The sequence below is a fragment of the Bombina bombina genome, chromosome 1 (genome assembly GCF_027579735.1).
Source record: "Bombina bombina isolate aBomBom1 chromosome 1, aBomBom1.pri, whole genome shotgun sequence".
NCBI lineage: Eukaryota > Metazoa > Chordata > Amphibia > Anura > Bombinatoridae > Bombina > Bombina bombina.
Genome location: NC_069499.1, coordinates 1,593,851,436 through 1,593,878,679, shown reverse-complemented (window position 1 = coordinate 1,593,878,679; position 27,244 = coordinate 1,593,851,436). Strand labels below are relative to the sequence as shown.

The following is a 27,244-nucleotide window of genomic DNA, read 5'->3' as shown; positions in this document are numbered from 1 at the left end:
GGATGATGACTTCGCCGGCCAGATGAAGATCCTTTAAGCGGGACTTCAACAACTGTAAGTGGATCGTCGGGGGTTAGTGTTAGGTTTTTTTGGGTGTTTTTCTTTCTTTTTTTGTGTGTTTAGGGTCTGGATAGTAAAAGAGCTAAATGCCCAGGGCAATTGGTAGCTTAGGTATTTTAGATTGTTTTTTATTTTGTGGGTTTGGGGGGGATGGTTTGTAATGTTAGTGGGTCTTTGTAATTTGTTTTCACTAAAAGAGCTGTTATCTTTAGGGCAGTGCCCTACAAATGGACCTTTTAAGGGCCATTGGTAGTTTATTCTAGATTAGGTTTTTTATTTTGGGGTGTTTTTTTTTATGGGTATTAGAATAGGAATATTTTTTTTTATTTTTGATAATTTGTTATTTTGTGTAATGTATTTTTTAGGGGGTATTTTTTTGTAGCAAAAGAGCTGTTTAACTTAGGGCAATGCCCTACAAAAAGCCCTTTTAAGGGCCCCTGGTAGTTTGGGGGGGTGGGGGTTTGTAGAGTGTTAGGGGGTGTTTGTATTTTTTTTGTAGCAAAAGAGCTGTTTAACTTAAGGCAATGCCCTACAAAAGGACATTTTAAGGGCCCTTGGCAGTTTATTCTAGAGTAGGGTTTTTATTTTGGGGTGGGTGTTTTTTTTAGGGTATTAGAATAGGATTAATCTATATTTTTTTGGATAATTTCGTTTTTTTTTGTAATTATAGGTTTTAAAAAAAAAATTGTAATGGTAGTTTTTATTTTTATTTTTTGTAATGGTAGGTTTTAGTGTAAGGAACGTTAGGTTTTATGTATGTATTTAGTTTTATATAGGAATTATTTAGTTAATAATTGTAAATTTAATTTAGATCTAATTTAATTATGTTAAAGTTAGGGGGCTTAGCTTTAGGGGTTAATATAGTTTCATTTAGCTTGTTGCGATGTGGGGGGCTGGCGGTTTAGGGGTTAATAGGTTTATTTAGTTAATAATTGTAAATTTAATTTAGCTATATTTTTATTATGTTAAAGTTAGGGGGTGTTAGGGTTAGGGTTAGGTTTAAGGGTTAATATAGTTTAATTTAGCTTGTTGTAATGTGGGGGGCTGGCGGTTTAGGGGTTAATAAATGTAGTATTGTGGCAGCGATATCGGGAGCGGCAAATTAGGGGTTAATAATTTTATTTAGGTAGCGGCGATATCGGGAGCGACATATTAGGGGTTAATAACTGTAGGCAAGCGTTGGCGATGTTGGGTGCAGCAGATTAGGGGTGTTTAGACGTAGGGTTTATATTAGGGTGTTAGGTTTAAACAGTATTTTTATTTCCCTATACACATCAATGTGGCTGCGTTACGGAACTTTTGTTTCTGCGATCGCAGGTGTTAGTTTTTTTTTTTGCCGGCTCTCCCCATTGATGTCTATGGAAAAATCGTGCACGAGCACGTCTCGGCAGCGCTCTGGTTGTGTGCGGTATGGAGCTCAACGCAATTATATCGCACGCAAAAGGCATATGTTTGAAAACTTGAAATGGCAGTGCTATAGGAAATTAAATAATGTAACTTTTGTTGCGTTTGTTAATTTCTCTATAGCGCTCAAACCTCGTAATCTAGGTGAATGAGAATTAATGATTGCTGAGCAAATATTTCACAGGAAAACTGGCATAAGCCTATCGTCTTCTGTTGTGTTTAGCCCATGGAACTTAATACATAGGGGCAGATTTACCATTCTCCAGACGCATCTGCCTGCCTAGGATCACAAATTCACTACCCATATTTATCATTGCATGAGCAGCTGCTTGTGCAATGCTGCTGTCACATAACCAATTGCACGAGAGTATGGCTTGTCAATCACACAGGTTAGATCTGATTTTAACTACCTGAGAGGCGGCAGAGAGCTTAGGAAGAAGTGGTCTGGACCTCTGCAATTGCAGGCTGTGCCTCATTAGATATTAACCATTTGATAAATCTGCCTCATAGACTAAGTTAGGCTCTTGTTCTACTCTAGCTGGTGAGCCAATGAGAATCAGGCATATATAAGTATGCTCCAGTCACTGACTGTATAATCATCTGCTGCACCACATGTTTAACCTTTTGAGGAGTTAAAGACATAACAAAACAAGGGCATTATTTAGATTGATTTCATTAGACAGAAGAAATCAGAGGCCTCTTCTCTTCCTGTGTGTTTGTTTTGTGCGACTGTGAGGGGTCAGGGGACATTTAAAAACTGGTTAGCATGTGCATTGCTGTCAGGTTACTGTAGAAGTTATTTGCTCCCGGGACCATTTCTATGTCTATTTGCTGCTGGTCCCTGGCACTGAGTTTTTAAGAGTTGTCTTCTGAACAGCTGCATGAAATCCCTGCACATCATTGTACGTTAGATCTGCACATAATAACATCTGATAGTTCCCCTCACTGCGTCCGTTCCTGATTTTAGCATAAACTGCAACCATTAAGATGCTATAAATGTTCTGCTCCACGTGCAGACTCACATTTACATTTATCACAAGAGTTCTCAGCCTTAATATGTTAGGAGGAGAGATAGGAGAGAGGTGATGAACTGCCTTGCAGTGGCATCACTAGGGGGGGCGGGGGGGGGGGGGGGGGGCCGCACCCGGGTGACACCCTCCACCCGGGTGATACAATGTTGAGATGCATAGATTATTTTATTAGAGGCTGGCATTTGTGAACATTAGTGGGACTGGGGAAGTTGTAGCCACACAATTTTTTTGCCCCTTGAGCCAGTACTGCAATTTCAACAAATAGTTTTCCTGGCTGCTTTTGCTTGTTTGTACTTTGCTCCTCCCCTTCCCAATTTCACTATGAATGTTGTGGGTGTGCCGTGGGGCTTGCAAAGTTGCGCTGCTAGCCTAAACCTGCCTGCCTATCTGTGCTCACTGCTCAGTGACATGCGGCCCAGGGCTGTGCACTGACAGACTTGGAACAGAGTCAGAGAGCAGAATTTTCATAGTTTGTGCGCCTAAACCTTTTCTTCAGTGATTTATTTTTGAGTGCTCTGTTTATCTTTCATTTGATGTTCTGCTGAGCCAGGGAGCATGAGCTTCATAATTAATGCAGTGCAGTTTACATATTTTGTATGTGTGTGTCTGAGTTTTTGTGTGTCAGTGTTTTTGTGTGTGTGTCTGAGTGTGTTTCCGAGTGTTTGTGTGTGCATCTCAGTATGTTTTTAAGTGTGTCTGAGTGTTTGTATGTGTGTTTGCCTGTGTTTTTGTGTGTGTCTGCTTTCTGGGGGGGTGACACCATGACTTACCGCACCGGGTGACACCAACCCTAGTGACGCCACTGCTGCCTTGTGTGTTATGGAACTATTACTGAAAAGACAAGGAAACGTCACAAACTACATTTTAAGCATAAAAGCCACAGAATTAATTTTCCAATAAATGACCTCCAGAAATGGTAGCAGATATATGGAGTAACCTTCCAAGATATCTGGTAAAGACACAAGCAGATATGCATGCGTTCCTGGGATATTGCACATGGACACAAATTCATTTCAGATGAATCGTTTCCTGCTATATTCACTCACTTTGCAATTTGTTTCTTAAAGATAAAATGTTGTACATTGCTATTTTGTATGAGGAACATCTTCAGGGCAGCAGCTTAAATAAAGTACAAGCCAGCATCATAAGAAGAATAAAAATAATAATAATCAGATTTTTTAACCAAGCATTTGCATCAGATTTATTAAAGGAACCTTTTTGTTTATTGTGAAAAAATAATTAATATTAACATTCCCCTGAAAACATAAACACACGTCTATATGGCATACTGTTGGGATAAAACCTGATCTTTTTTATATTGGATGGACCTTCATTTCTCATTTAAAATTACCTTGTGGCTTTTTACTACACCTTGTTGAAGTTAACCCCTAAACTATTGAATGGTGCTGTTGTGGGTATTTCTGGCAGCTAAGTAGTTAATGTTTGTTCAGGATACAGGTGGAAAATGGCTAACAGATTCCTCAATGTGTTAACAGGATATGGAAGAGACTCTGGAGCAGACACGGACCCTGAACATGTTTTGCCATTTTGCCGCTGGAGTGGGGGAGCCCAAGTACATGCCGGTCCAGTCGTGGGAGTCATTAAATAAAATACTGGTGGATGCTCTGGACAACCACAATGAAGTGAATGCTGTGATGAACCTGGTGCTGTTTGAGGATGCCATGTGTCACATGTAAGAAGGGCACTTTGTAGGGATGGGCTGGTGGTACAGATACCCATATTGTAGTTAATGTATATTTGCACTTAATGCTTAGCCCAGATTACTGCACTTAATGCTTAGCCCAGATTACTGCACACAATGCTTAGCCCAGATTACTGCACACAATGCTTAGCCCAGATTACTGCACACAATGCTTAGCCCAGATTACTGCACACAATGCTTAGCCCAGATTACTGCACACAATGCTTAGCCCAGATTACTGCACACAATGCTTAGCCCAGATTACTGCACACAATGCTTAGCCCAGATTACTGCACACAATGCTTAGCCCAGATTACTGCACACACTGTTTAGCCCAGATTACTGCACACAATGCTTAGCCCAGATTACTGCACTTAATGCTTAGCCCAGATTACTGCACACAATGTTTAGCCCAGATTACAGCACACAATGCTTAGCCCAGATTACTGCACACAATGCTTAGCCCAGATTACTGCACACAATGCTTAGCCCAGATTACTGCACACAATGCTTAGCCCAGATTACTGCACTTAATGCTTAGCCCAGATTTATGCACATAATGTTTAGCCCAGATTACTGCACACAATGTTTAGCCCAGATTACTGCACACAATGTTTAGCCCAGATCACTGCACACAATGTTTAGCCCAGATTACTGCACACAATGTTTAGCCCAGATTACTGCACACACTGTTTAGCCCAGATTACTGCACACAATGTTTAGCCCAGATCACTGCACACAATATTTAGCCCAGGTTACCTCACACAATGTTTAGCCCAGGTTACTGCACACAATGTTTAGCCCAGATGACTGCACACAATGTTTAGCCCAGATTACTGCACTTAATGCTTAGCCCAGATTTATGCACATAATGTTTAGCCCAGATTACTGCACACAATGTTTAGCCCAGATTACTGCACACAATGTTTAGCCCAGATCACTGCACACAATGTTTAGCCCAGGTTACCTCACACAATGTTTAGCCCAGATTACTGCACACAATGTTTAGCCCAGATTACTGCACACAATGTTTAGCCCAGATCACTGCACACAATGTTTAGCCCAGGTTACCTCACACAATGTTTAGCCCAGATTACTGCACACAATGTTTAGCCCAGATTACTGCACACAATGTTTAGCCCAGATTACTGCACACACTGTTTAGCCCAGATTACTGCACACAATATTTAGCCCAGATCACTGCACACAATGTTTAGCCCAGGTTACCTCACACAATGTTTAGCCCAGATTACTGCACACAATGTTTAGCCCAGATTACTACACACAATGCTTAGCCCAGATTACTGCACACAATGCTTAGCCCAGATTACTGCACACAATGTTTAGCCCAGATTACTGCACACAATGTTTAGCCCAGATTACTGCACACAATGTTTAGCCCAGATTACTGCACATAATGTTTAGCCCAGATTACTGCACACAATGTTTAGCCCAGATTACTGCACTTAATGCTTAGCCCAGATTACTGCACACAATGTTTAGCCCAGATTACAGCACACAATGCTTAGCCCAGATTACTGCACACAATGCTTAGCCCAGATTACTGCACACAATGCTTAGCCCAGATTACTGCACACAATGCTTAGCCCAGATTACTGCACACAATGCTTAGCCCAGATTACTGCACACAATGCTTAGCCCAGATTACTGCACTTAATGCTTAGCCCAGATTACTGCACATAATGTTTAGCCCAGATTACTGCACACAATGTTTAGCCCAGATTACTGCACTTAATGCTTAGCCCAGATTACTGCACACAATGTTTAGCCCAGATTACAGCACACAATGCTTAGCCCAGATTACTGCACACAATGCTTAGCCCAGATTACTGCACACAATGCTTAGCCCAGATTACTGCACACAATGCTTAGCCCAGATTACTGCACACAATGCTTAGCCCAGATTACTGCACTTAATGCTTAGCCCAGATTTATGCACATAATGTTTAGCCCAGATTACTGCACACAATGTTTAGCCCAGATCACTGCACACAATGTTTAGCCCAGGTTACCTCACACAATGTTTAGCCCAGGTTACTGCACACAATGTTTAGCCCAGATGACTGCACACAATGTTTAGCCCAGATTACTGCACACAATGTTTAGCCCAGATTACTGCACTTAATGCTTAGCCCAGATTTATGCACATAATGTTTAGCCCAGATTACTGCACACAATGTTTAGCCCAGATTACTGCACACAATGTTTAGCCCAGATCACTGCACACAATGTTTAGCCCAGGTTACCTCACACAATGTTTAGCCCAGATTACTGCACACAATGTTTAGCCCAGATTACTGCACACAATGTTTAGCCCAGATTACTGCACACAATGTTTAGCCCAGATTACTGCACACAATGTTTAGCCCAGATTACTGCACACACTGTTTAGCCCAGATTACTGCACACAATATTTAGCCCAGATCACTGCACACAATGTTTAGCCCAGGTTACCTCACACAATGTTTAGCCCAGATTACTGCACACAATGTTTAGCCCAGATTACTGCACACAATGTTTAGCCCAGATTACTGCACACAATGTTTAGCCCAGATTACTGCACACAATGTTTAGCCCAGATTACTGCACACAATGTTTAGCCCAGATTACTGCACACAATGTTTAGCCCAGATTACTGCACACAATGTTTAGCCCAGATTACTGCACACAATGTTTAGCCCAGATTACTGCACACAATGTTTAGCCCAGATTACTGCACACAATGTTTAGCCCAGATTACTGCACACAATGTTTAGCCCAGATTACTGCACACAATGTTTAGCCCAGATTACTGCACACAATGTTTAGCCCAGATTACTGCACACAATGCTTAGCCCAGATTACTGCACACAATGTTTAGCCCAGATTACTGCACACAATGTTTAGCCCAGATTACTGCACATAATGTTTAGCCCAGATTACTGCACATAATGTTTAGTCCAGATTACTGCACATAATGTTTAGTCCAGATTACTGCACATAATGTTTAGCCCAGATTACTGCACACAATGTTTAGCCCAGATTACTGCACACAATGTTTAGCCCAGATTACTGCACATAATGTTTAGCCCAGATTACTGCACACAATGTTTAGCCCAGATTACTGCACACAATGTTTAGCCCAGATTACTGCACATAATGTTTAGTCCAGATTACTGCACATAATGTTTAGTCCAGATTACTGCACACAATGTTTAGCCCAGATTACTGCACACAATGTTTAGCCCAGATTACTGCACACAATGTTTAGCCCAGATTACTGCACACAATGTTTAGCCCAGATTACTGCACACAATGCTTAGCCCAGATTACTGCACATAATGTTTAGTCCAGATTACTGCACATAATGTTTAGCCCAGATTACTGCTCACACTGTTTAGCCCAGATTACTGCAGACAATACTTAGCCCAGATTACTGCACACAATGTTTAGCCCAGATTACTGCACATAATGTTTAGCCCAGATTACTGCACATAATGTTTAGTCCAGATTACTGCACATAATGTTTAGTCCAGATTACTGCACATAATGTTTAGTCCAGATTACTGCACATAATGTTTAGCCCAGATTACTGCACACAATGTTTAGCCCAGATTACTGCACACAATGTTTAGCCCAGATTACTGCACACAATGCTTAGCCCAGATTACTGCACACAATGTTTAGCCCAGATTACTGCACATAATGTTTAGCCCAGATTACTGCACACAATGTTTAGCCCAGATTACTGCACACAATGTTTAGCCCAGATTACTGCACATAATGTGTAGCCCAGATTACTGCACATAATGTTTAGTCCAGATTACTGCTCACACTGTTTAGCCCAGATTACTGCAGACAATACTTAGCCCAGATTACTGCTCACACTGTTTAGCCCAGATTACTGCAGACAATACTTAGCCCAGATTACTACACACACTGCTTTGCCCAGATTATTGAAGACAACGTTTAGCCCAGATTACTGCACACAACGCTTAGCCCAGATTACTGCACACAATGTTTAGCCCAGATTACTGCACATAATGTTTAGCCCAGATTACTGCACATAATGTTTAGCCCAGATTACTGCACATAATGTTTAGTCCAGATTACTGCACACAATGTTTAGCCCAGATTACTGCACATAATGTTTAGCCCAGATTACTGCACATAATGTTTAGTCCAGATTACTGCACATAATGTTTAGTCCAGATTACTGCACACAATGTTTAGCCCAGATTACTGCACATAATGTTTAGCCCAGATTACTGCACATAATGTTTAGCCCAGATTACTGCACATAATGTTTAGCCCAGATTACTACACACACTGCTTTGCCCAGATTATTGAAGACAACGTTTAGCCCAGATTACTGCACACAACGTTTAGCCCAGATTACTGCACACAATGTTTAGCCCAGATTACTGCACACAACGCTTAGCCCAGATTACTGCACACAATGTTTAGCCCAGATTACTGCACACAACGCTTAGCCCAGATTACTGCACACAATGTTTAGCCCAGATTACTGCACACAACGCTTAGCCCAGATTACTGCACACAATGTTTAGCCCAGATTACTGCACACAACGTTTAGCCCAGATTACTGCACACAATGTTTAGCCCAGATTACTGCACACAATGTTTAGCCCAGATTACAGCACACAACGCTTAGCCCAGATTACTGCACACAACGCTTTGCCCAGATTACTGCACACACTGCTTTGCCCAGATTACTGCACACACTGTTTTGCCCAGATTACTGCACACACTGCTTTGCCCAGATTACTGCACACAATGTTTAGCCCAGATTACTGCACACAACGCTAAACCCAGATTACTGCACACAATGTTTAGCCCAGATTACTGCACACAATGTTTAGCCCAGATTACTGCACACAATGTTTAGCCCAGATTACTGCACACAACGCTTAGCCCAGATTACTGCACACAATGTTTAGCCCAGATTACTGCACACAATGTTTAGCCCAGATTACTGCACACAATGTTTAGCCCAGATTACTGCACACAATGTTTAGCCCAGATTACTGCACACAACGCTTAGCCCAGATTACTGCACACAATGTTTAGCCCAGATTACTGCACACAACGCTTAGCCCAGATTACTGCACACAATGTTTAGCCCAGATTACTGCACACAACGCTTTGCCCAGATTACTGCACACACTGCTTTGCCCAGATTACTGCACACAACGCTTAGCCCAGATTACTGCACACACTACTTTGCCCAGATTACTGCACACACTGCTTTGCCCAGATTACTGCACACACTACTTTGCCCAGATTACTGCACACACTGCTTTGCCCAGATTACTGCACACACTACTTTGCCCAGATTACTGCACACACTGCTTTGCCCAGATTACTGCACACACTACTTTGCCCAGATTACTGCACACACTGCTTTGCCCAGATTACTGCACACAACGCTTAGCCCAGATTACTGCACACACTGCTTTGCCCAGATTACTGCACACACTGCTTTGCCCAGATTACTGCACACACTACTTTGCCCAGATTACTGCACACACTGCTTAGCCCAGATTACTGCACACAATGCTTAGTACAGAGGGTACCCACTGTGTGTAATACAGGATACTCTCACAATGCTTAGTACAGAGGGTACCCACCATGTGTAATACAGGGTACTCTCACAATGCTTAGTACAGAGGGTGCCCACCGTGTGTAATACAGGATACTCTCACATTGCTTAGTACAGAGGGTACCCACCGTGTGTAATACAGGGTACTCTCACAATGCTTAGTACAGAGGGTACCCACTGTGTTTAATACAGGGTACTCTCACAATGCTTAGTACAGAGAGTACCCACCGTGTGTAATACAGGGTACTCTCACAATGCTTAGTACAGAGGGTACCCACTGTGTGTAATACAGGATACTCTCACATTGCTTAGTACAGAGGGTACCCACCTTGTGTAATACAGGGTACTCTCACAATGCTTAGTACAGAGGGTACCCACCGTGTGTAATACAGGGTACTCTCACAATGCTTAGTACAGAGGGTACCCACCGTGTGTAATACAGGGTACTCTCACATTGCTTAGTACAGAGGGTACCCACCGTGTGTAATACAGGGTACTCTCACAATGCTTAGTACAGAGGGTACCCACCGTGTGTAATACAGGGTACTCTCAAATTGCTTAGTACAGAGGGTACCCACCGTGTGTAATACAGGATACTCTCACATTGCTTAGTACAGAGGGTACCCACCGTGTGTAATACAGGGTACTCTCACAATGCTTAGTACAGAGGGTACCCACTGTGTGTAATACAGGGTACTCTCACAATGCTTAGTACAGAGAGTACCCACCGTGTGTAATACAGGGTACTCTCACAATGCTTAGTACAGAGAGTACCCACCGTGTGTAATACAGGGTACTCTCACAATGCTTAGTACAGAGGGTGCCCACCGTGTGTAATACAGGATACTCTCACATTGCTTAGTACAGAGGGTACCCACCGTGTGTAATACAGGATACTCTCACATTGCTTAGTACAGAGGGTACCCACCGTGTGTAATACAGGATACTCTCACATTGCTTAGTACAGAGGGTACCCACCGTGTGTAATACAGGGTACTCTCACAATGCTTAGTACAGAGGGTACCCACCGTGTGTAATACAGGGTTGTGACAGACCCTTCGGTCAGGACTGAAAGTGTTAACTTTATTTTCTAACCACAAGTGGCTGGCTCCAGCTACAATCTAATTAATGCTTAGCATTCTATTGTTTGATCACCTCCAGAGAGAAAGTGATAAGAAGAGTCAAGAGTGTTTTGTGGTTGAAGTGTTTAAGTAAAATAATCCTATTGTATCATGTCAAGGGCGCTTCTCCCTTTTATCTAATGTACAACATTCTTTCAACCCCCATCTGGGGGGGGGGGTCAAAAACCTGTATAAATCTGTATGCTGCCTTCAAATAAAGTGTTATCCTGTTTTAAACCTGAAATGTGGAGCTTGGTCTCATGTTTGCAGGGAAACTGATCAAGGTTGTGAAGTGCTGATTCTGTATGCAGGACATTGTTCATCTGGGGTTAACCCTTGGTACACAGTTGGTACCGTAACATTGGTGGCAAGCGACGGAATGAACCTTATCGCCCAGAAGAGCAACTACACAAGCCAGTAACCTCAGGAAGAGGGGGATTATTACAATACTGACTAAGATGGAAAGAGTACCAGGGACAGAAGGAACCAATGGGCCCAGCATAGCAGACAGAACCCCCGCAGAAGCAAGCTTTGATCGGGCGGTTAAAATAAGACTGGCATGTTATGGCCCCAACCCATCTGCAGAAATTATCGACCGGGTCATAGCAGCTGTGGAGGCCAACCTACTTCGCCAAAGCGGCGCTGCAGCAAACCCAGTGGAAAAGAGAAAAGTAAATTTTGCAGCTTTTAAAAACTTCCTGGAAACAGAAGGAGAGATTGATGGGTACCTTGCGGATTTTGAGAGGCAATGTGCACTACACAAGGTACCCGCAGAGGACTGGGTCATGATATTATCCGGAAAATTATCCGGCCGGGCCAGTGAGGCTTTTCGGGCCATTCCAGATGAGGAAGTCGGGTATTATAATACTGTAAAAGAGGCTCTGCTCTCCAGGTATGCGGTTACACCGGAGGCATACCGGAGGCGGTTCAGAGACACTGTTAAATTAGCTGGAGATTCCTACCTTGAGTGGGCATGTAAGGTGCACCGCACAGCAGCTCACTGGATAGCGGGGTGCCAAGCCGTATCTGGGGAAGAGGTGCTGCAGCTATTCCTGTTGGAACATTGCTTCGACAAGTTACCCGCAGGAGTTCGAGAGTGGGTTCGGGACCGTAAACCCTCCACCCTGCATGAAGCTGCTCGCCTGGCAGATGAGTATACGGATGCCCGCAAACTGGACACTGCTACCACTAAGCCCCCTGCAAGAGTAGAGTACAGACCCCCAGTCACCCCAGCAGCTGCCAGTTACCAACCCCCGGCGCACCGCTATACCACACGGCCTCTGGCCACGAACTACCCTCAGAGAGCCCGGTTCAATTCGCGGGGCTACTCACAATCGATTCGGTGCTTTGGATGTAAGCAACTAGGGCACAAAAGACCAGAGTGTCCCCTAAACGCAGCGAACCAAGCACAGTCCTGGAGAAGACCCGCTAGCGGAATCCCACGTAATCCTCAGCCTGCGGCCCGCTATGTAGAGGCGCAAGAATGCTGGGGCATCCTACATGAGGCAGACCTTGTGCAAGCTGCCCACCGGAATAACCGGCAACTGGTTAAAGTGAATGGGAAGGAGGTCAGTGGTCTACGGGATACTGGTGCTACCATGACCTTGCTTCGAAAGAACTTGGTGTCTGAGAAACAGCACACAGGAGACACTGTGGCTGTGAGGGTAGCAGGGGGCACTGTGTTCCGCCTACCTGTTGCCAGGGTGCATTTGGATTGGGGAGGGGGCGCTAGACCTGTGAATGTGGGGGTCATGAAGGATTTACCAGCTGATGTTCTCCTTGGAAATACCTTGGTCCCCCTTGTTTCTGCCTATGCTCCCATGGGTCCCGCTGATGTTAACCCTGTGACTACCCGTGCTCAGATCCGTGCAGCAGAGACTGACCCCCCTGCTGCTAAGCCCCAGGACGCTGAGCTCAGTAAATCTCTATCCGCTATTGATATGTGGGAGTCACGTTACAATGCGCTGATGAAGGAGAAGAGTCACGTAGAGGATAAAATGGTCACGTTAAATAATCATGTAACAGTGCTAGCGGGAGAGAAGAGGAGTGCAGAGGAAAAAGCACGTTTAGAACAGGAATCTCTGCTAGACAAGCTGCACCGACAGACTGCAGAAAACACCAGCTTGAGAGTGGAACATGAAACATTAAGGACAAACTTAGTGACACTGGAGGAGAAGCTGACGCTGGCTCATAGGGAGGTGCAGCAACTCAAGGGCACCCTATGTCAGTATGAAGGGATTGTGGATACCTATAAAGAGCAGGTACAAAAACCATGTAAAGAAGCCGATGATATTTTGAAGGACTGTTTAGCCCTAGTCGGGGCACTGAAGAGGTTGAACCCTTATTTATACAGACAGGGATTCTCTCTCATAACGGGAATACAGATGGATTGTCCCAGCAAACTGACATGCCTACCACCTCCTAGTCCGGTCATCCCCAGGTTGACCCGCAAAAGGGTCAAGCCGGGTCTGCCGGAGTGTTCCACAAGGGGGGAGCTATGTGACAGACCCTTCGGTCAGGACTGAAAGTGTTAACTTTATTTTCTAACCACAAGTGGCTGGCTCCAGCTACAATCTAATTAATGCTTAGCATTCTATTGTTTGATCACCTCCAGAGAGAAAGTGATAAGAAGAGTCAAGAGTGTTTTGTGGTTGAAGTGTTTAAGTAAAATAATCCTATTGTATCATGTCAAGGGCGCTTCTCCCTTTTATCTAATGTACAACATTCTTTCAACCCCCATCTGGGGGGGGGGTCAAAAACCTGTATAAATCTGTATGCTGCCTTCAAATAAAGTGTTATCCTGTTTTAAACCTGAAATGTGGAGCTTGGTCTCATGTTTGCAGGGAAACTGATCAAGGTTGTGAAGTGCTGATTCTGTATGCAGGACATTGTTCATCTGGGGTTAACCCTTGGTACACAGTTGGTACCGTAACAAGGGTACTCTCACAATGCTTAGTACAGAGAGTACCCACCGTGTGTAATACAGGGTACTCTCACAATGCTTAGTACAGAGAGTACCCACCGTGTGTAATACAGGATACTCTCACATTGCTTAGTACAGAGGGTACCCACCGTGTGTAATACAGGATACTCTCACATTGCTTAGTACAGAGGGTACCCACCGTGTGTAATACAGGATACTCTCACAATGCTTAGTACAGAGGGTGCCCACCGTGTGTAATACAGGGTACTCTCACAATGCTTAGTACAGAGGGTACCCACCGTGTGTAATACAGGATACTCTCACAATGCTTAGTACAGAGGGTACCCACCGTGTGTAATACAGGGTACTCTCACAATGCTTAGTACAGAGAGTACCCACCGTGTGTAATACAGGGTACTCTCACAATGCTTAGTACAGAGGGTACCCACTGTGTGTAATACAGGATACTCTCACATTGCTTAGTACAGAGGGTACCCACTGTGTGTAATACAGGGTACTCTCACAATGCTTAGTACAGAGGGTACCCACCGTGTGTAATACAGGGTACTCTCACAATGCATAGTACAGAGAGTACCCACCGTGTGTAATACAGGGTACTCTCACAATGCTTAGTACAGAGGGTGCCCACCGTGTGTAATACAGGGTACTCTCACAATGCTTAGTACAGAGGGTACCCACCGTGTGTAATACAGGATACTCTCACAATGCTTAGTACAGAGGGTACCCACCGTGTGTAATACAGGGTACTCTCACAATGCTTAGTACAGAGGGTACCCACTGTGTGTAATACAGGGTACTCTCACAATGCTTAGTACAGAGGGTACCCACCGTGTGTAATACAGGATACTCTCACAATGCTTAGTACAGAGGGTACCCACCGTGTGTAATACAGGATACTCTCACATTGCTTAGTACAGAGAGTTCCCACCGTGTGTAATACAGGGTACTCTCACAATGCTTAGTGTGCTGATTATTTGATATTAGAAGTTAGGTAATTCTGCCACTTGCTGGCTAGTGCCATTAGGTTTGGAGTGAATGTGCTCATCCTGTTACTGGACACCTAATCACTACTTATTGCTTTTATTTATTTTTATAAAGCTGTTTCCTCCTCTCCGGAGAGTAGGCATGTGTGCCTTGTATCTGTCATTTTAATAGAGCCCAGTACTGATACTGAGAGTTTTATTGAACATAAAGAGAGCGTCCCATCTCATTTCTAGAAACTTAAGTAAATCACCCCAGAGAATTGTGCAAAGTCAGCAGTTCAGGACAGGAAGAGATGGCCACTAATTTCCCTGGGGGACAAAAATCCTGGAAAGAAACACTTACTGATTGTGCAGGCAAAGAGCTTAAAGTGTCTCCAGTGAGCAGAGTGCTGGGTAATTACCTGGTATCTGTACGCCTTCTCAAGATGAGCGGCTTTGGGAAGAGTGAGAGACTGATCAGATGAAACTAGTTAATAGAGATATTTAAATACATTTTACTGCGAGGAACACAACTGTAACATAAACTGAATAGATTTTCTTGACATGAAGTGAACTAGATGAACCTGTGTGTATATGTGTATGTGTGCACGTGTGTATGTGTGCACGTGTAAATGTGTGTACTTCTGTTTGTGTGTATATGTGTTTGTGTGCACGTGTAAATGTGTGTATGTGTGCACTTTTGTTTGTGTGTATATGTGTTTGTGTGCACGTGTAAATGTGTGTTTGTGTGTGTGCACACATATGTGTGTGTATGCATGTATGTGTTTGAGCCTGCATGTATGTATTTGTGTGTGCATATGTGTGCACAACTGTGTATGTATGAACTTTTGTGTGTGTTTTGTTTCTGTATGTGTCTGAAACCAGTTAACACAGATGTACAAAACTGTAACATAAACTAGTATGTGCATGTGTGTGTATTTGTGTGTATGTATGTGTGAGTGTGTGTTTGTGTGTATATGTTTTGTAAGGGTGCATGTGTATGTTTGTGTGTGTATAAGTGTATGTACTTGTGAGAGTGCATATGTGTGTGAAAATGCATGTGTGAGTATATACTGTATGTGTGTGAGAATCCATGTATGTGTGTGTGAGAGAGTGCATGTGTGTATGTTTGTGTTTGAGTGCATGCATGTGTTATTACATCTGTATGTATGGGTGTGAGTGCATGTGTGTGTGTGTGAGAGTGTATGTATATGTATGTATGTGTGTGTGTGTGAGAGCACGTGTGTGTGTTAGAGTAGACGGCAGGATTAGATGTGCAGTTAATATTACATGTAGTTACTGTACTAATGTAGTTATATAGTAATATTAGATGTACAGTTAATATTACATGTAGTTACTGTACTAATGTAGTTATATAATAGTATAAGATGTACAGTAATATTACATGTAGTTACTGTACTAATGTAGTTATATAATATTAGATTACAGCAATATTACATGTAGTTACTGTACTAATGTAGTCATATAATAGTATTAGATGTACAATTAATATTACATGTAGTTACTGTACTAATGTAGTTATATAATAATATTAGATGTACAGTTAATATTACATGTAGTTACTGTACTAATGTAGTTATATAATAGTATTAGATGTACAGTTAATATTACATGTAGTTCCTGTACTAATGTAGTTATATAATAGTATAAGATGTACAGTTAATATTACATGTAGTTACTGTACTAATGTAGTTGTATAATAACATTAGATGTACAGTAATATTACATGTAGTTACTGTACTAATGTAGTTATATAATAGTATTAGATGTACAGTTAATATTACATGTAGTTACTGTAACTAATGTAGTTATATAATAATATTAGATGTACAGTAATATTACATGTAGTTATATAATAGTATAAGATGTACAGTTAATATTACATGTAGTTACTGTACTAATGTAGTTATATAAGTGTATTAGATGTACAGTTAATATTACATGTAGTTACTGTACTAATGTAGTTAAATAATAGTATAAGATGTACAGTTAATATTACATGTAGTTACTGCACTAATGTAGTTATATAATAGTATTAGATGTACAGTAATATTACATGTAGTTACTGTACTAATGTAGTTATATAATAGTATTAGATGTACAGTTAAAATTACATGTAGTTACTGTACTAATGTAGTTATATAATAGTATTAGATGTACAGTTAATATTACATGTAGTTACTGTACTAATGTAGTTATATAAGTGTATTAGATGTACAGTTAATATTACATTTAGTTACTGTACTAATGTAGTTATATAATAGTATAAGATGTACAGTTAATATTACATGTAGTTACTGTAACTAATGTAGTTATATAATAATATTAGATGTACAGTAATATTACATGTAGTTATATAATAGTATAAGATGTACAGTTAATATTACATGTAGTTACTGTACTAATATAGTTATATAAGTGTATTAGATGTACAGTTAATATTACATGTAGCTACTGTACTAATGTAGTTATATAATAGTATAAGATGTACAGTTAATATTACATGTAGTTACTGTACTAATGTAGTTATATAATAGTATTAGATGTACAGTTAATATTACATGTAGGTCCTGTACTAATTTAGTTATATAATAGTATTAGATGTACAGTTAATATTACATGTAGTTACTGTACTAATTTAGTTATATAATAGAATTAGATGTGCAGTTAACATTTACATGTAGTTACTCTGCTAATATAATTACAATAGTATTAGAAATGAAGTGAGTTACATGACCCAGAAACTCATAATAGCAATTCCGTAGTCATTTGTTGGTCACGTCCCATCAAATCAGAGATGCAGTAATAATACATATAGCGAGTGACTCTTATTGCTGTCTATGGGATATGCTAAAAGAGGTGATTTTATGTATTATTCATGTGATTAATAGATAATTGCCAGTAATCAGAAGCTACCTGACTGTTGAGCTCCCTCAGATTAGATCGGTAGCCTCATTTATGCCAGCTGTATGCAATACGAGTCCTCAGATACATATAGATAGATAGATAGATAGATAGATAGATAGATAGATAGATATAGATATGGCTGGGGAGAAATAGGAAACCACTGCAAAATGATCAGTTTCCCTGGTGTTACTATTTATAGGTAACCGTATGTTTATAAAATAAAACAAAAATGTTAATTTTTACTCAAACTACTGATACAATTTCTCCCAAATCAAATTCCACATAAAAATATTGTAATTTAGAGCATTTATTTGCAGAAAATGACAACTGGTCAAAATAACAAGTTGCAGCGTTTTCAAACCTCGAATAATGTATAGAAAACAAGTTCCTCTTCATTTTTAAACAACACAATACTAATCGGCAAGAGTTCAGAAATCAATATTTAGTGGAATAAACCTTTCAATCACTGCTTTCATGCTTCTTGGCTGCTCTCCACCAGTCTTGCACATTGCACATTGCTGTTTGGTGACTTTATGCCACTCCTGGAGCAAAAAATTCAGCGTCTTGGCTTAGTTTGATGGCTTGTGACCAACCACCTTCCTCTTGATCACATTCCAGAGGTTTTCAATAGGGTTCAGGTCTGGAGATTGGGTTGTCCATGTCAGGGTTTTGACCTGGTTGTCCTCCATCCACACCTTGGTTGACCTGGCTATGTGTCACGGAGCATTATCCTACTGGAAAAAACAATCCTCAGGTTTGGAGAACATTGTCTGGGCAGAATGATTAAAGTTTTCTTCCAAGATAACCTTGTATGTGGCTTGATTCATGCATCCTTCACAAAGATACATCTACCAGATTCCTGCCTTACTGATGCACTGCCATATCACCACCGATACTCCACCAAATTTAAAAGTGGGTGCAAGACAATGTGGTTTGTAGTCCTCTCCAGGTCTTTGTCCAATCATTACACGACCAAGTGTTTTGCACAGCTGAAAATTAGACTCATCAGAGAAGATGACCTGGAATTGGGCAGATTTATCTTTTGTGAAGGACACATGAATCAAATATACATTTTGACAGCAGTTAAGAACCATAGGCCCAGCAAGTCTGCCTGATATTTCCTAGTTTAAACGTATCTAGACCAAGATTACTAGTTGCCTGCTAAACCGGGTGCGTAAATAACGCAACAAAATGAGCAGTATCACTCTCTCCATAGCGCTGCTATTACAAGTTACTGAAAAACCTTCTTTTTTTGTGCGATATGGAGCATTAAGCTCCATACCGCACAAAACCCAAAACCCAAGTGATAACTAATTTAATCACTAAGCCCCCTAACCTAACACCCTCTAAATTAACCCCAATTACATAAAATAAAAAAGATGCTAAGTTAAAATTTAAAATAAAAAATCCTATCATTGCTTAAAAAAACAAACAACCTAAGATTAAATTAAAATAAATAAAAAAAGTTTAAAATTACAGAAAAAAATAAACCAAATTATAAAAAATAAACTTAACCTAATACCCCTATAAAAATACCCCCCCATAATAAAAACGCCCGTAATTTAACACTAAGATACCAATAGCCCTTAAAAGGACCCTTTTTTAAGGCATTGCCCTAAGTTAAATAGCTTTTACCTCAAAAATACAAATTAACTCTTAACAGTAAACCCCCCCAACCCACCAAACCCCACAAAATAAAAAAAACTAACACTAAAAAAATCTAAGCTACCCATTGTCCCTAAAGGGGCATTTGTATGGGCAATCAGCTCTTTTGCAGCCCATTTAAAATAAAAAAAATATTTTTATTTTTTATTTTAATGGGCTGCAAAAGAGCTGATGGGTCTTAATGTCCCCCACAGTGTTCATCATTACCACCTCTTGTGGAAGTTTATTCCATGAATAAATCACCCTTTCTGTAAAAAAGCTTCTCGAAATGACTCCTTAATCTACTACCCTTCAGTTGAGATCATGACCCCTTGTTCTTGAATTTTTCTTTTTATGAAAAATATTTACAGCCTCAGCTTTACTAAGCCCCTTAAGATTCTCTCCTCCAAGCTATAAATATTTAGGTCATTGAGCTTCTCCTGGTACATTTTATGTTTTAGACCATGTGCCATTTAGTAGCCTCCTTTGCACAGATTGCAGTTTGTTTATATCCTTCAGTACTACATTGTTTGCTAAATTATAAATCAGCTGAAATAATAATTCCCGTCCCTCAATTGTAACAGCCAGTAAAGTCTCATTGAGTCTGTAATTTAATGTTTGGATGTTTCTATCCTAAATGCATCATTTTGTACTTTGCTGTGTTAAACTTTATATCCCAGTCATGTATCCAATTCTCCACTCAATCAATCATGCCATGTATTCTGTGTATTGTGTATGTGTTTGAGAATGCGTATACTTTATAAGAGTTCCTGAGACGAACCCCTTTTGTTTAATATCTAACATCAGAATGTTTAGTTTTCCTCTGTGTATTCATATAAACAATATGTATATATATATATATTATATTTGCAATTTGTGTAATTGTGTTTGTCTTATCCAAACTCCCATATGAGCATTATTACCCTGGAACATGCCACTTGTTCATTACTTGGCACTGAAACATGCCACTTGTTTCTCACCCTACAGTGGCACTGAAACATGCCACTTGTTTCTCACCCTACAGTGGCACTGAAACATGCCACTTGTTTCTCACCCTACAGTGGCACTGAAACATGCCACTTGTTCCTCACCCTACAGTGGCACTGAAACATGCCACTTGTTCCTCACCCTACAGTGGCACTGAAACATGCCACTTGTTCCTCACCCTACAGTGGCACTGAAACATGCCACTTGTTCCTCACCCTACAGTGGCACTGAAACATGCCACTTGTTCCTCACCCTACAGTGGCACTGAAACATGCCACTTGTTCCCCACCCTACAGTGGCACTGAAACATGCCACTTGTTCCTCACCTGGCACTGAAACATGCCAGTTTTCTCTCACCTGGCACTGAAACATGCCACTTGTTCCTCACCTGGCACTGAAACATGCCACTTGTTCCTCACCTGGCACTGAACCATGCCACTTGTTTCTCACCTCGCACTGAAACATGCCACTTGTCTCTCACCTGGCACTGAACCATGCCACTTGTTCCTCACCTGGCACTGAAACATGCCACTTGTTCCTCACCTAGCACTGAACCATGCCACTTGGTCCTCACCTGGCACTGAACCATGCCTCTTGTTCCTCACCTGGCACTGAACCATGCCACTTGTTCCTCACCTGGCACTGAACCATGCCACTTGTTCCTCACCAGAGTGTGCAGTAGCAGAAACATGAGCAGGATTTAGAGAGGCCAATGAGACATTGTGTTATTTTCTATTGCAGCTGCCGGATTAACCGTATCCTGGAGTCTCCCCGGGGGAATGCGCTGCTGGTCGGAGTAGGTGGAAGTGGCAAGCAGAGCCTCACAAGACTGGCAGCCTTTATCAGCTCCCTGGAGGTTTTCCAGATAACTCTCCGAAAAGGTTATGGGATCCCAGACCTTAAGGTAAGCATGACCCATCCAGTGTCACCATTTTACCCCTGAATCGACTGTTCTCAATTTCCTCCCCATCTAATCGCACACTGTGCAGTTACTGGTTCCCTACCCCTGTGACTTCATACTGTGCAGTCATCAGTCCTCTTCCCATGTGACCCCATACTGTGCCATCATCAGTCCCCTAACCAAGTGACCCTATAATGTGCCATCATCAGTCCCCTACCCATGTGACCCCATACTGTGCATTCATCAGTTCCCTACCCATGTGACCCCATACTGTGCCGTCATCAGTCCTCTACCCATGTGACCCCAAACTGTGCCGTCATCAGTCCTCTACCCATGTGACCCCATACTGTGCTGTCATCAGTCCTCTACCCATGTGACCCCATACTGTGCTGTCATCAGTCCCCTACCCACATGACCCTATACTGTTCCATCATCTGTCCCCTACCCACATGAACCTATACTGTGCCATCATCAGTCCCCTACTCATGTGAACCCATACTGTGCCATCATCAGTCCCCTACCCCTGTGACCCTATACTGTGCCATCATCAGTCCCCTATCCATGTGACCCCATACTGTGCCATTATCAGTCCTCTACCCATGTGACCCCATACTGTGCTGTCATCAGTCCCCTACCCACGTGACCCCATACTGTTCCATCATAAGTCCCCTACCCACAAGAACTTATACTGTGCCATCATCAGTACCCTGCCCATGTGACCCCATACTGTGCAGTCATAAGCCCCCTACCCATGTGACCCCATACTGTGCAGTCATCAGTCCCCTACCCATGTGACCCCATACTGTGCAGTCATCAGTCCCCTGCCCATGTGACCCCATACTGTGCAGTCATCAGTCCCCTGCCCATGTGACCCCATACTGTGCAGTCATCAGTCCCCTACCCATGTAACCCCATACTGTTCAGTCATCAGTCCCCTACCTGTGTGACCCCATACTATGCCATCATCAGTCCTCTACCAATGCGACCCCATACTGTGCAGTCATTAGTCCACTACCCATGTGACCCCATACTGTGCCTCCATCAGTCCCCTACCCATGTGACCCCATATTGTTAAGTCATCAGTCCTCTACCAATTCACCGCATATTGTTCAGTCATCAGTCCTCTACCCAAGTGACCCTATACAGTGCCGTCATCAGTCCCCTAACTATGTGACCCCATACTGTGCAGTCATCAGTCCCCTACCCATGTGACCCCATACTGTGCAGGCATCAGTCCCCTACCCATGTGACCCTATACTGTGCAGTCATCAGTCCCCTACCCATGTGACCCCATACTGTGCATTCATCAGTCCCCTACCCATGTGACACCATACTGTGCCATCATAAGTCCTCTACCCATGTAACCCCATACTGTGCCATCATCAGTCCTACCCCCGTGACCCCATACTGTGCCATCATCAGTCCTCTACCCATGTAAACCCATACTGTGCCATCATCAGTCCTCTACCCATGTAACCCCATACTGTGCCATCATCAGTCCTACCCCCGTGACCCCATACTGTGCCAGCATCAGTCCTCTACCCATGTGACCCCATACTGTGCAGTCATCAGTCCTCTACCTATGTGACCCCATACTGTGCCATCATCAGTCCTCTACCTATGTAACCCCATACTGTGCCATCATCAGTCCCCTATCCATGTGACCCCCATACTGTGCAGTCATCAGTCCCCTACCCATGTGATTCCATACTGTGCCATCATCAGTCCTCTACCCATGTAACCCCATACTGTGCCATCATCAGTCCTCTACCCATGTAACCCCATACTGTGCCATCATCAGTCCCCTACCCATGTGACCACATACTGTGCCATCATCAGTCCCCTACCCATGTGACCCCATACTGTGCAGTCATCAGTCCCCTACCCATGTGACCCCATACTGTGCAGTCATCAGTCCTCTTCCCATGTGACTCCATACTGTGCAGTCATCAGTCCTCTTCCCATGTGACCCCATACTGTGCAGTCATCAGTCCTCTTCCCATGTGACTCCATACTGTGCAGTCATCAGTCCCCTACCCATGTGACCCCATACTATGCCATCATTAGTCCCCTACCCATGTGACCTCATAATGTGCAGTCATCAGTCCTTTACCCATGTGACCCCATACTGTGCAGTCATCAGTCCCCTACCCATGTGATTCCATACTGTGCCATCATCAGTCCTCTACCCATGTAACCCCATACTGTGCCATCATCAGTCCTCTACCCATGTAACCCCATACTGTGCAGTCATCAATCCCCTACCCATGTGACCACATACTGTGCAGTCATCAGTCCTCTTCCCATGTGACTCCATACTGGGCAGTCATCAGTCCCCTACCCATGTGACCCCATACTGTGCAGTCATCAGTCCCCTACCCATGTGATCCTATACTGTGCAGTCATCAGTCCCCTACCCATGTGATCCTATACTGTGCAGTCATCAGTCCTCTACCCATGTGACCCCATACTATGCAGTCATCAGTCCTCTACCCATGTGACCCCATACTATGCAGTCATCAGTCTTCTAACCATGTGACCCCATACTGTGCCATCATCAGTCCCCTACCCATGTGACCTTATACTTTGCCATCAGTCATCTACCCATGTGACCCCATACTGTGCAGTCATCAGTCCCCTAGCCATGTGACCTTATACTGTGCCATCAGTCCTCTACCCATGTGACCCCATACTGTGCCATCATCAGTCCCCTACCCATGTGACCCCATGCTGTGCCTCCATCAGTCCCCTACCCATGTGACCCCATACTGTGGCATCATCAGTCCCCTTCCACTGTGACCCCATACTGTGCAGTCATTAGTACCCTACCCATATGACCCCATACTGTGCAGTCATCCGTTCCCTAGCCATGTGACCCCATACTGTGCCATCATCAGTCCTCTACCCATGTGACCCCATACTGTGCAGTCATTAGTCCTCTACTGCCTTCATCAGTCCCCTACCCATGTGACCCCATACTGTATCGTCATCAATCCTCTACCCATGTGACCCCATACTGTGCCGTCATGAGTCCTCAACCCATGTGACCCCATACTGTGCTGTCATTAGACCCTTACATGTGTGACTCCATACTGTGCCATCATCAGTCTCCTACCCATGTGATCCCATACTCTGCATTCATCAGTCCCCTACCGATGTGACCCCATACTGTGTCATCATCAGTCCTCTGCCCATGTAACCCCATACTGTTCCATCATCAGTCCCCTACCCATGTGATCCCATACTGTGCCATCATCAGTCCTTTACCCATGTAACCCCATACTGTGCCATCATCAGTCCTCTATCCATGTAACCCCATACTGTGCCATCATCAGTCCTACCCACGTGACCCCATAGTGTGCCATCATCAGTCCCCTACCACTGTGACCCCATACTGTGCAGTCATAAGCCTCCTACCCATGTGACCCCATACTGTGCAGTCATAAGCCCCCTATCCATGTGACCCCATACTGTGCAGTCATCAGTACCCTACCCATATGACCCCATACTGTGCAGTCATCAGTCCCCTACCCATGTGACCCCATACTATGCCTTCATCAGTCCTCTACCCATGTGACCCCATACTGTGCAGTCATTAGTCCTCTACTGCCTTCATCAGTCCCCTACCCATGTGACCCCATACTGTGTCGTCATCAATCCTCTACCCATGTGACCCTATACTGTGCCGTCATGAGTCCTCAACCCATGCAACCCCATACTGTGCTGTCATCAGTCCCTTACATGTGTGACTCCATACTGTGCCATCATCAGTCCTCTACCCATGTGACCCCATACTGTGCCATCATCAGTCTCCTACCCATGTGACCCCATACTCTGCATTCATCAGTCCCCTACCCATGTAACCCCATACTGTGCCATCATCAGTCCTACCCCGATGACCCCATACTGTTCCATCATCAGTCCCCTACCCATGTGATCCCATACTGTGCCATCATCAGTCCTCTACCCATGTAACCCTATACTGTGCCATCATTAGTCCTCTATCCATGTAACCCCATACTGTGCCATCATCAGTCCTACCCACGTGACCCCATAGTGTGCCATCATCTGTACCCTACCCATGTGACCCCATACGGTGCAGTCATCAGTCCCCTACCCATGTAACCCCATACTGTGCAGTCATCAGTCCTCTACCCATGTGACCCCATACTGTGCAGTCATCAGTCCTCTACCCATGTGACCCCCATACTGTGCAGTCATTAGTCCCTTACCCATGTGACCTTATACTGTGCCATCATCAGTCCTCTACCCATGTGACCCCATACTGTGCAGTCATCAGTCCCCTACCCATGTGACCCCATACTGTGCAGTCATCAGTCCTCTTCCCATGTGACTCCATACTGTGCAGTCATCAGTCCTCTTCCCATGTGACCCCATACTGCTCAGTCATTAGTCCCCAACTCATGTGACACTATACTGTGCCATCATCAGTTCCCTACCCATGTGACCCCATACTGTGCAATAATCAGTCCTCTTCTCATGTGACCCCATACTGCTCAGTCATTAGTCCCCAACTCATGTGACACTATACTGTGCCATCATCAGTCCCCTACCCATGTGACCCCATACTGTGCAATAATCAGTCCTCTTCTCATGTGACCCCATACTGCTCAGTCATTAGTCCCCAACTCATGTGACACTATACTGTGCCATCATCAGTTCCCTACCCATGTGACCCCATACTGTGCAGTCGTCAGTCTCTTACCCATGTGACCCCATACTGTGCAATCATCAGTCCCCTACCCATGTGACCTTATACTGTGCCATTATCAGTCCTCTACCCATGTGACCCCATACTGTGCAGTTGTCAGTCTCTTACCCATGTGACCCCATACTGTACAGTCATCAGTCCCCTACCCATGTGACCTTATACTGTGCCATCATCAGTCCTCTACCCATGTAAACCCATACTGTGCCATCATCAGTCCCCTACCCATGTTACCCCATATTGTGTCATCAACAGTCCCCTACCCATTTGACCTAATACTGTGCAGTCATCAGTCCCCTACCCATGTGACCCCGTATTTTGCCTCCATAAGCCCCCTACCCATGTGACCCCATACTGTGCCATCTTTAGTCCCCTACCCATGTGACCACATACTGTGCCTCCATAAGCCCCCTACCCATGTGACCCCATACTGTGCCCCCATCAGTCCACTACCCATGTGACCTCATACTGTGCCATCATCAATCCCCTACCAATGCAACCCATGCTATGCATTCATCAATCTCTTAGCCATGAGACCCAATGCTGTGCAGCAACTCTTCAACTCCCCCTATGTCCCTATACTGTTCAGTCAATTGTCCCCTACCCATATGACCACATAAAAAGCTGTCACTGGGCCCCATCTCCAAATGACTCCTTACTTTGAGGTCACCTGTCTCTCCCCCCCCCTTGCATTTACCCTCCCCTCCCCCATATGACTCCATACTGTGAACCATTTCCTTTCCTATCTTACCCCATACAGTACATACTGACAATCACATGTTCTCTGTGTGACATTACACTTATTTTGAATGCCAGACAACTTCAGACTAACTACGGGTTTCACTGGAATAGCAGGTCAATGATGTCTGATAGATTTTTGAGTCATTTTTAAATTATCCTAGACTCTCAAATCCTCAGCTCAACACAGTTATTTGTGGTAAATTACATATAAATTTAGCAAAGCCTGGATATCAGTTGCCCTATTTAACGAAGAAGCAAACAGTGCAAGGTTCACAATGTACAGAACCTGACCCGTGTACAAGGAGGTCTCTGGTAGACATCGGGCAAATTACACTGACTTTGAATAGAATCCACTGTAGCTTATGTGTATCCTGACTTTGTCCTGACTGCACCCTGACTTTAGCCTGACTGCACCCTGACTTTGTCCTGACTGCACCCTGACTTTAGCCTTACTGTACCCTGACTTT

The 27,244-nt window shown here is 43.4% G+C and overlaps 1 protein-coding gene across 1 annotated transcript in view; it reads left to right on the top strand.

The window, feature by feature from the left end:
* The window catches only part of DNAH9 (dynein axonemal heavy chain 9), a 739,144-nt gene that overhangs the window by 296,362 nt on the left and 415,538 nt on the right, over window positions 1-27,244 (top strand). Inside the window, exons 42-43 of the mRNA XM_053688948.1 lie at window positions 3,992-4,188; window positions 21,148-21,310. Of these exons, the coding sequence (XP_053544923.1) occupies window positions 3,992-4,188; window positions 21,148-21,310 (360 nt within the window). The remainder of the gene's footprint in view (window positions 1-3,991; window positions 4,189-21,147; window positions 21,311-27,244) is intronic.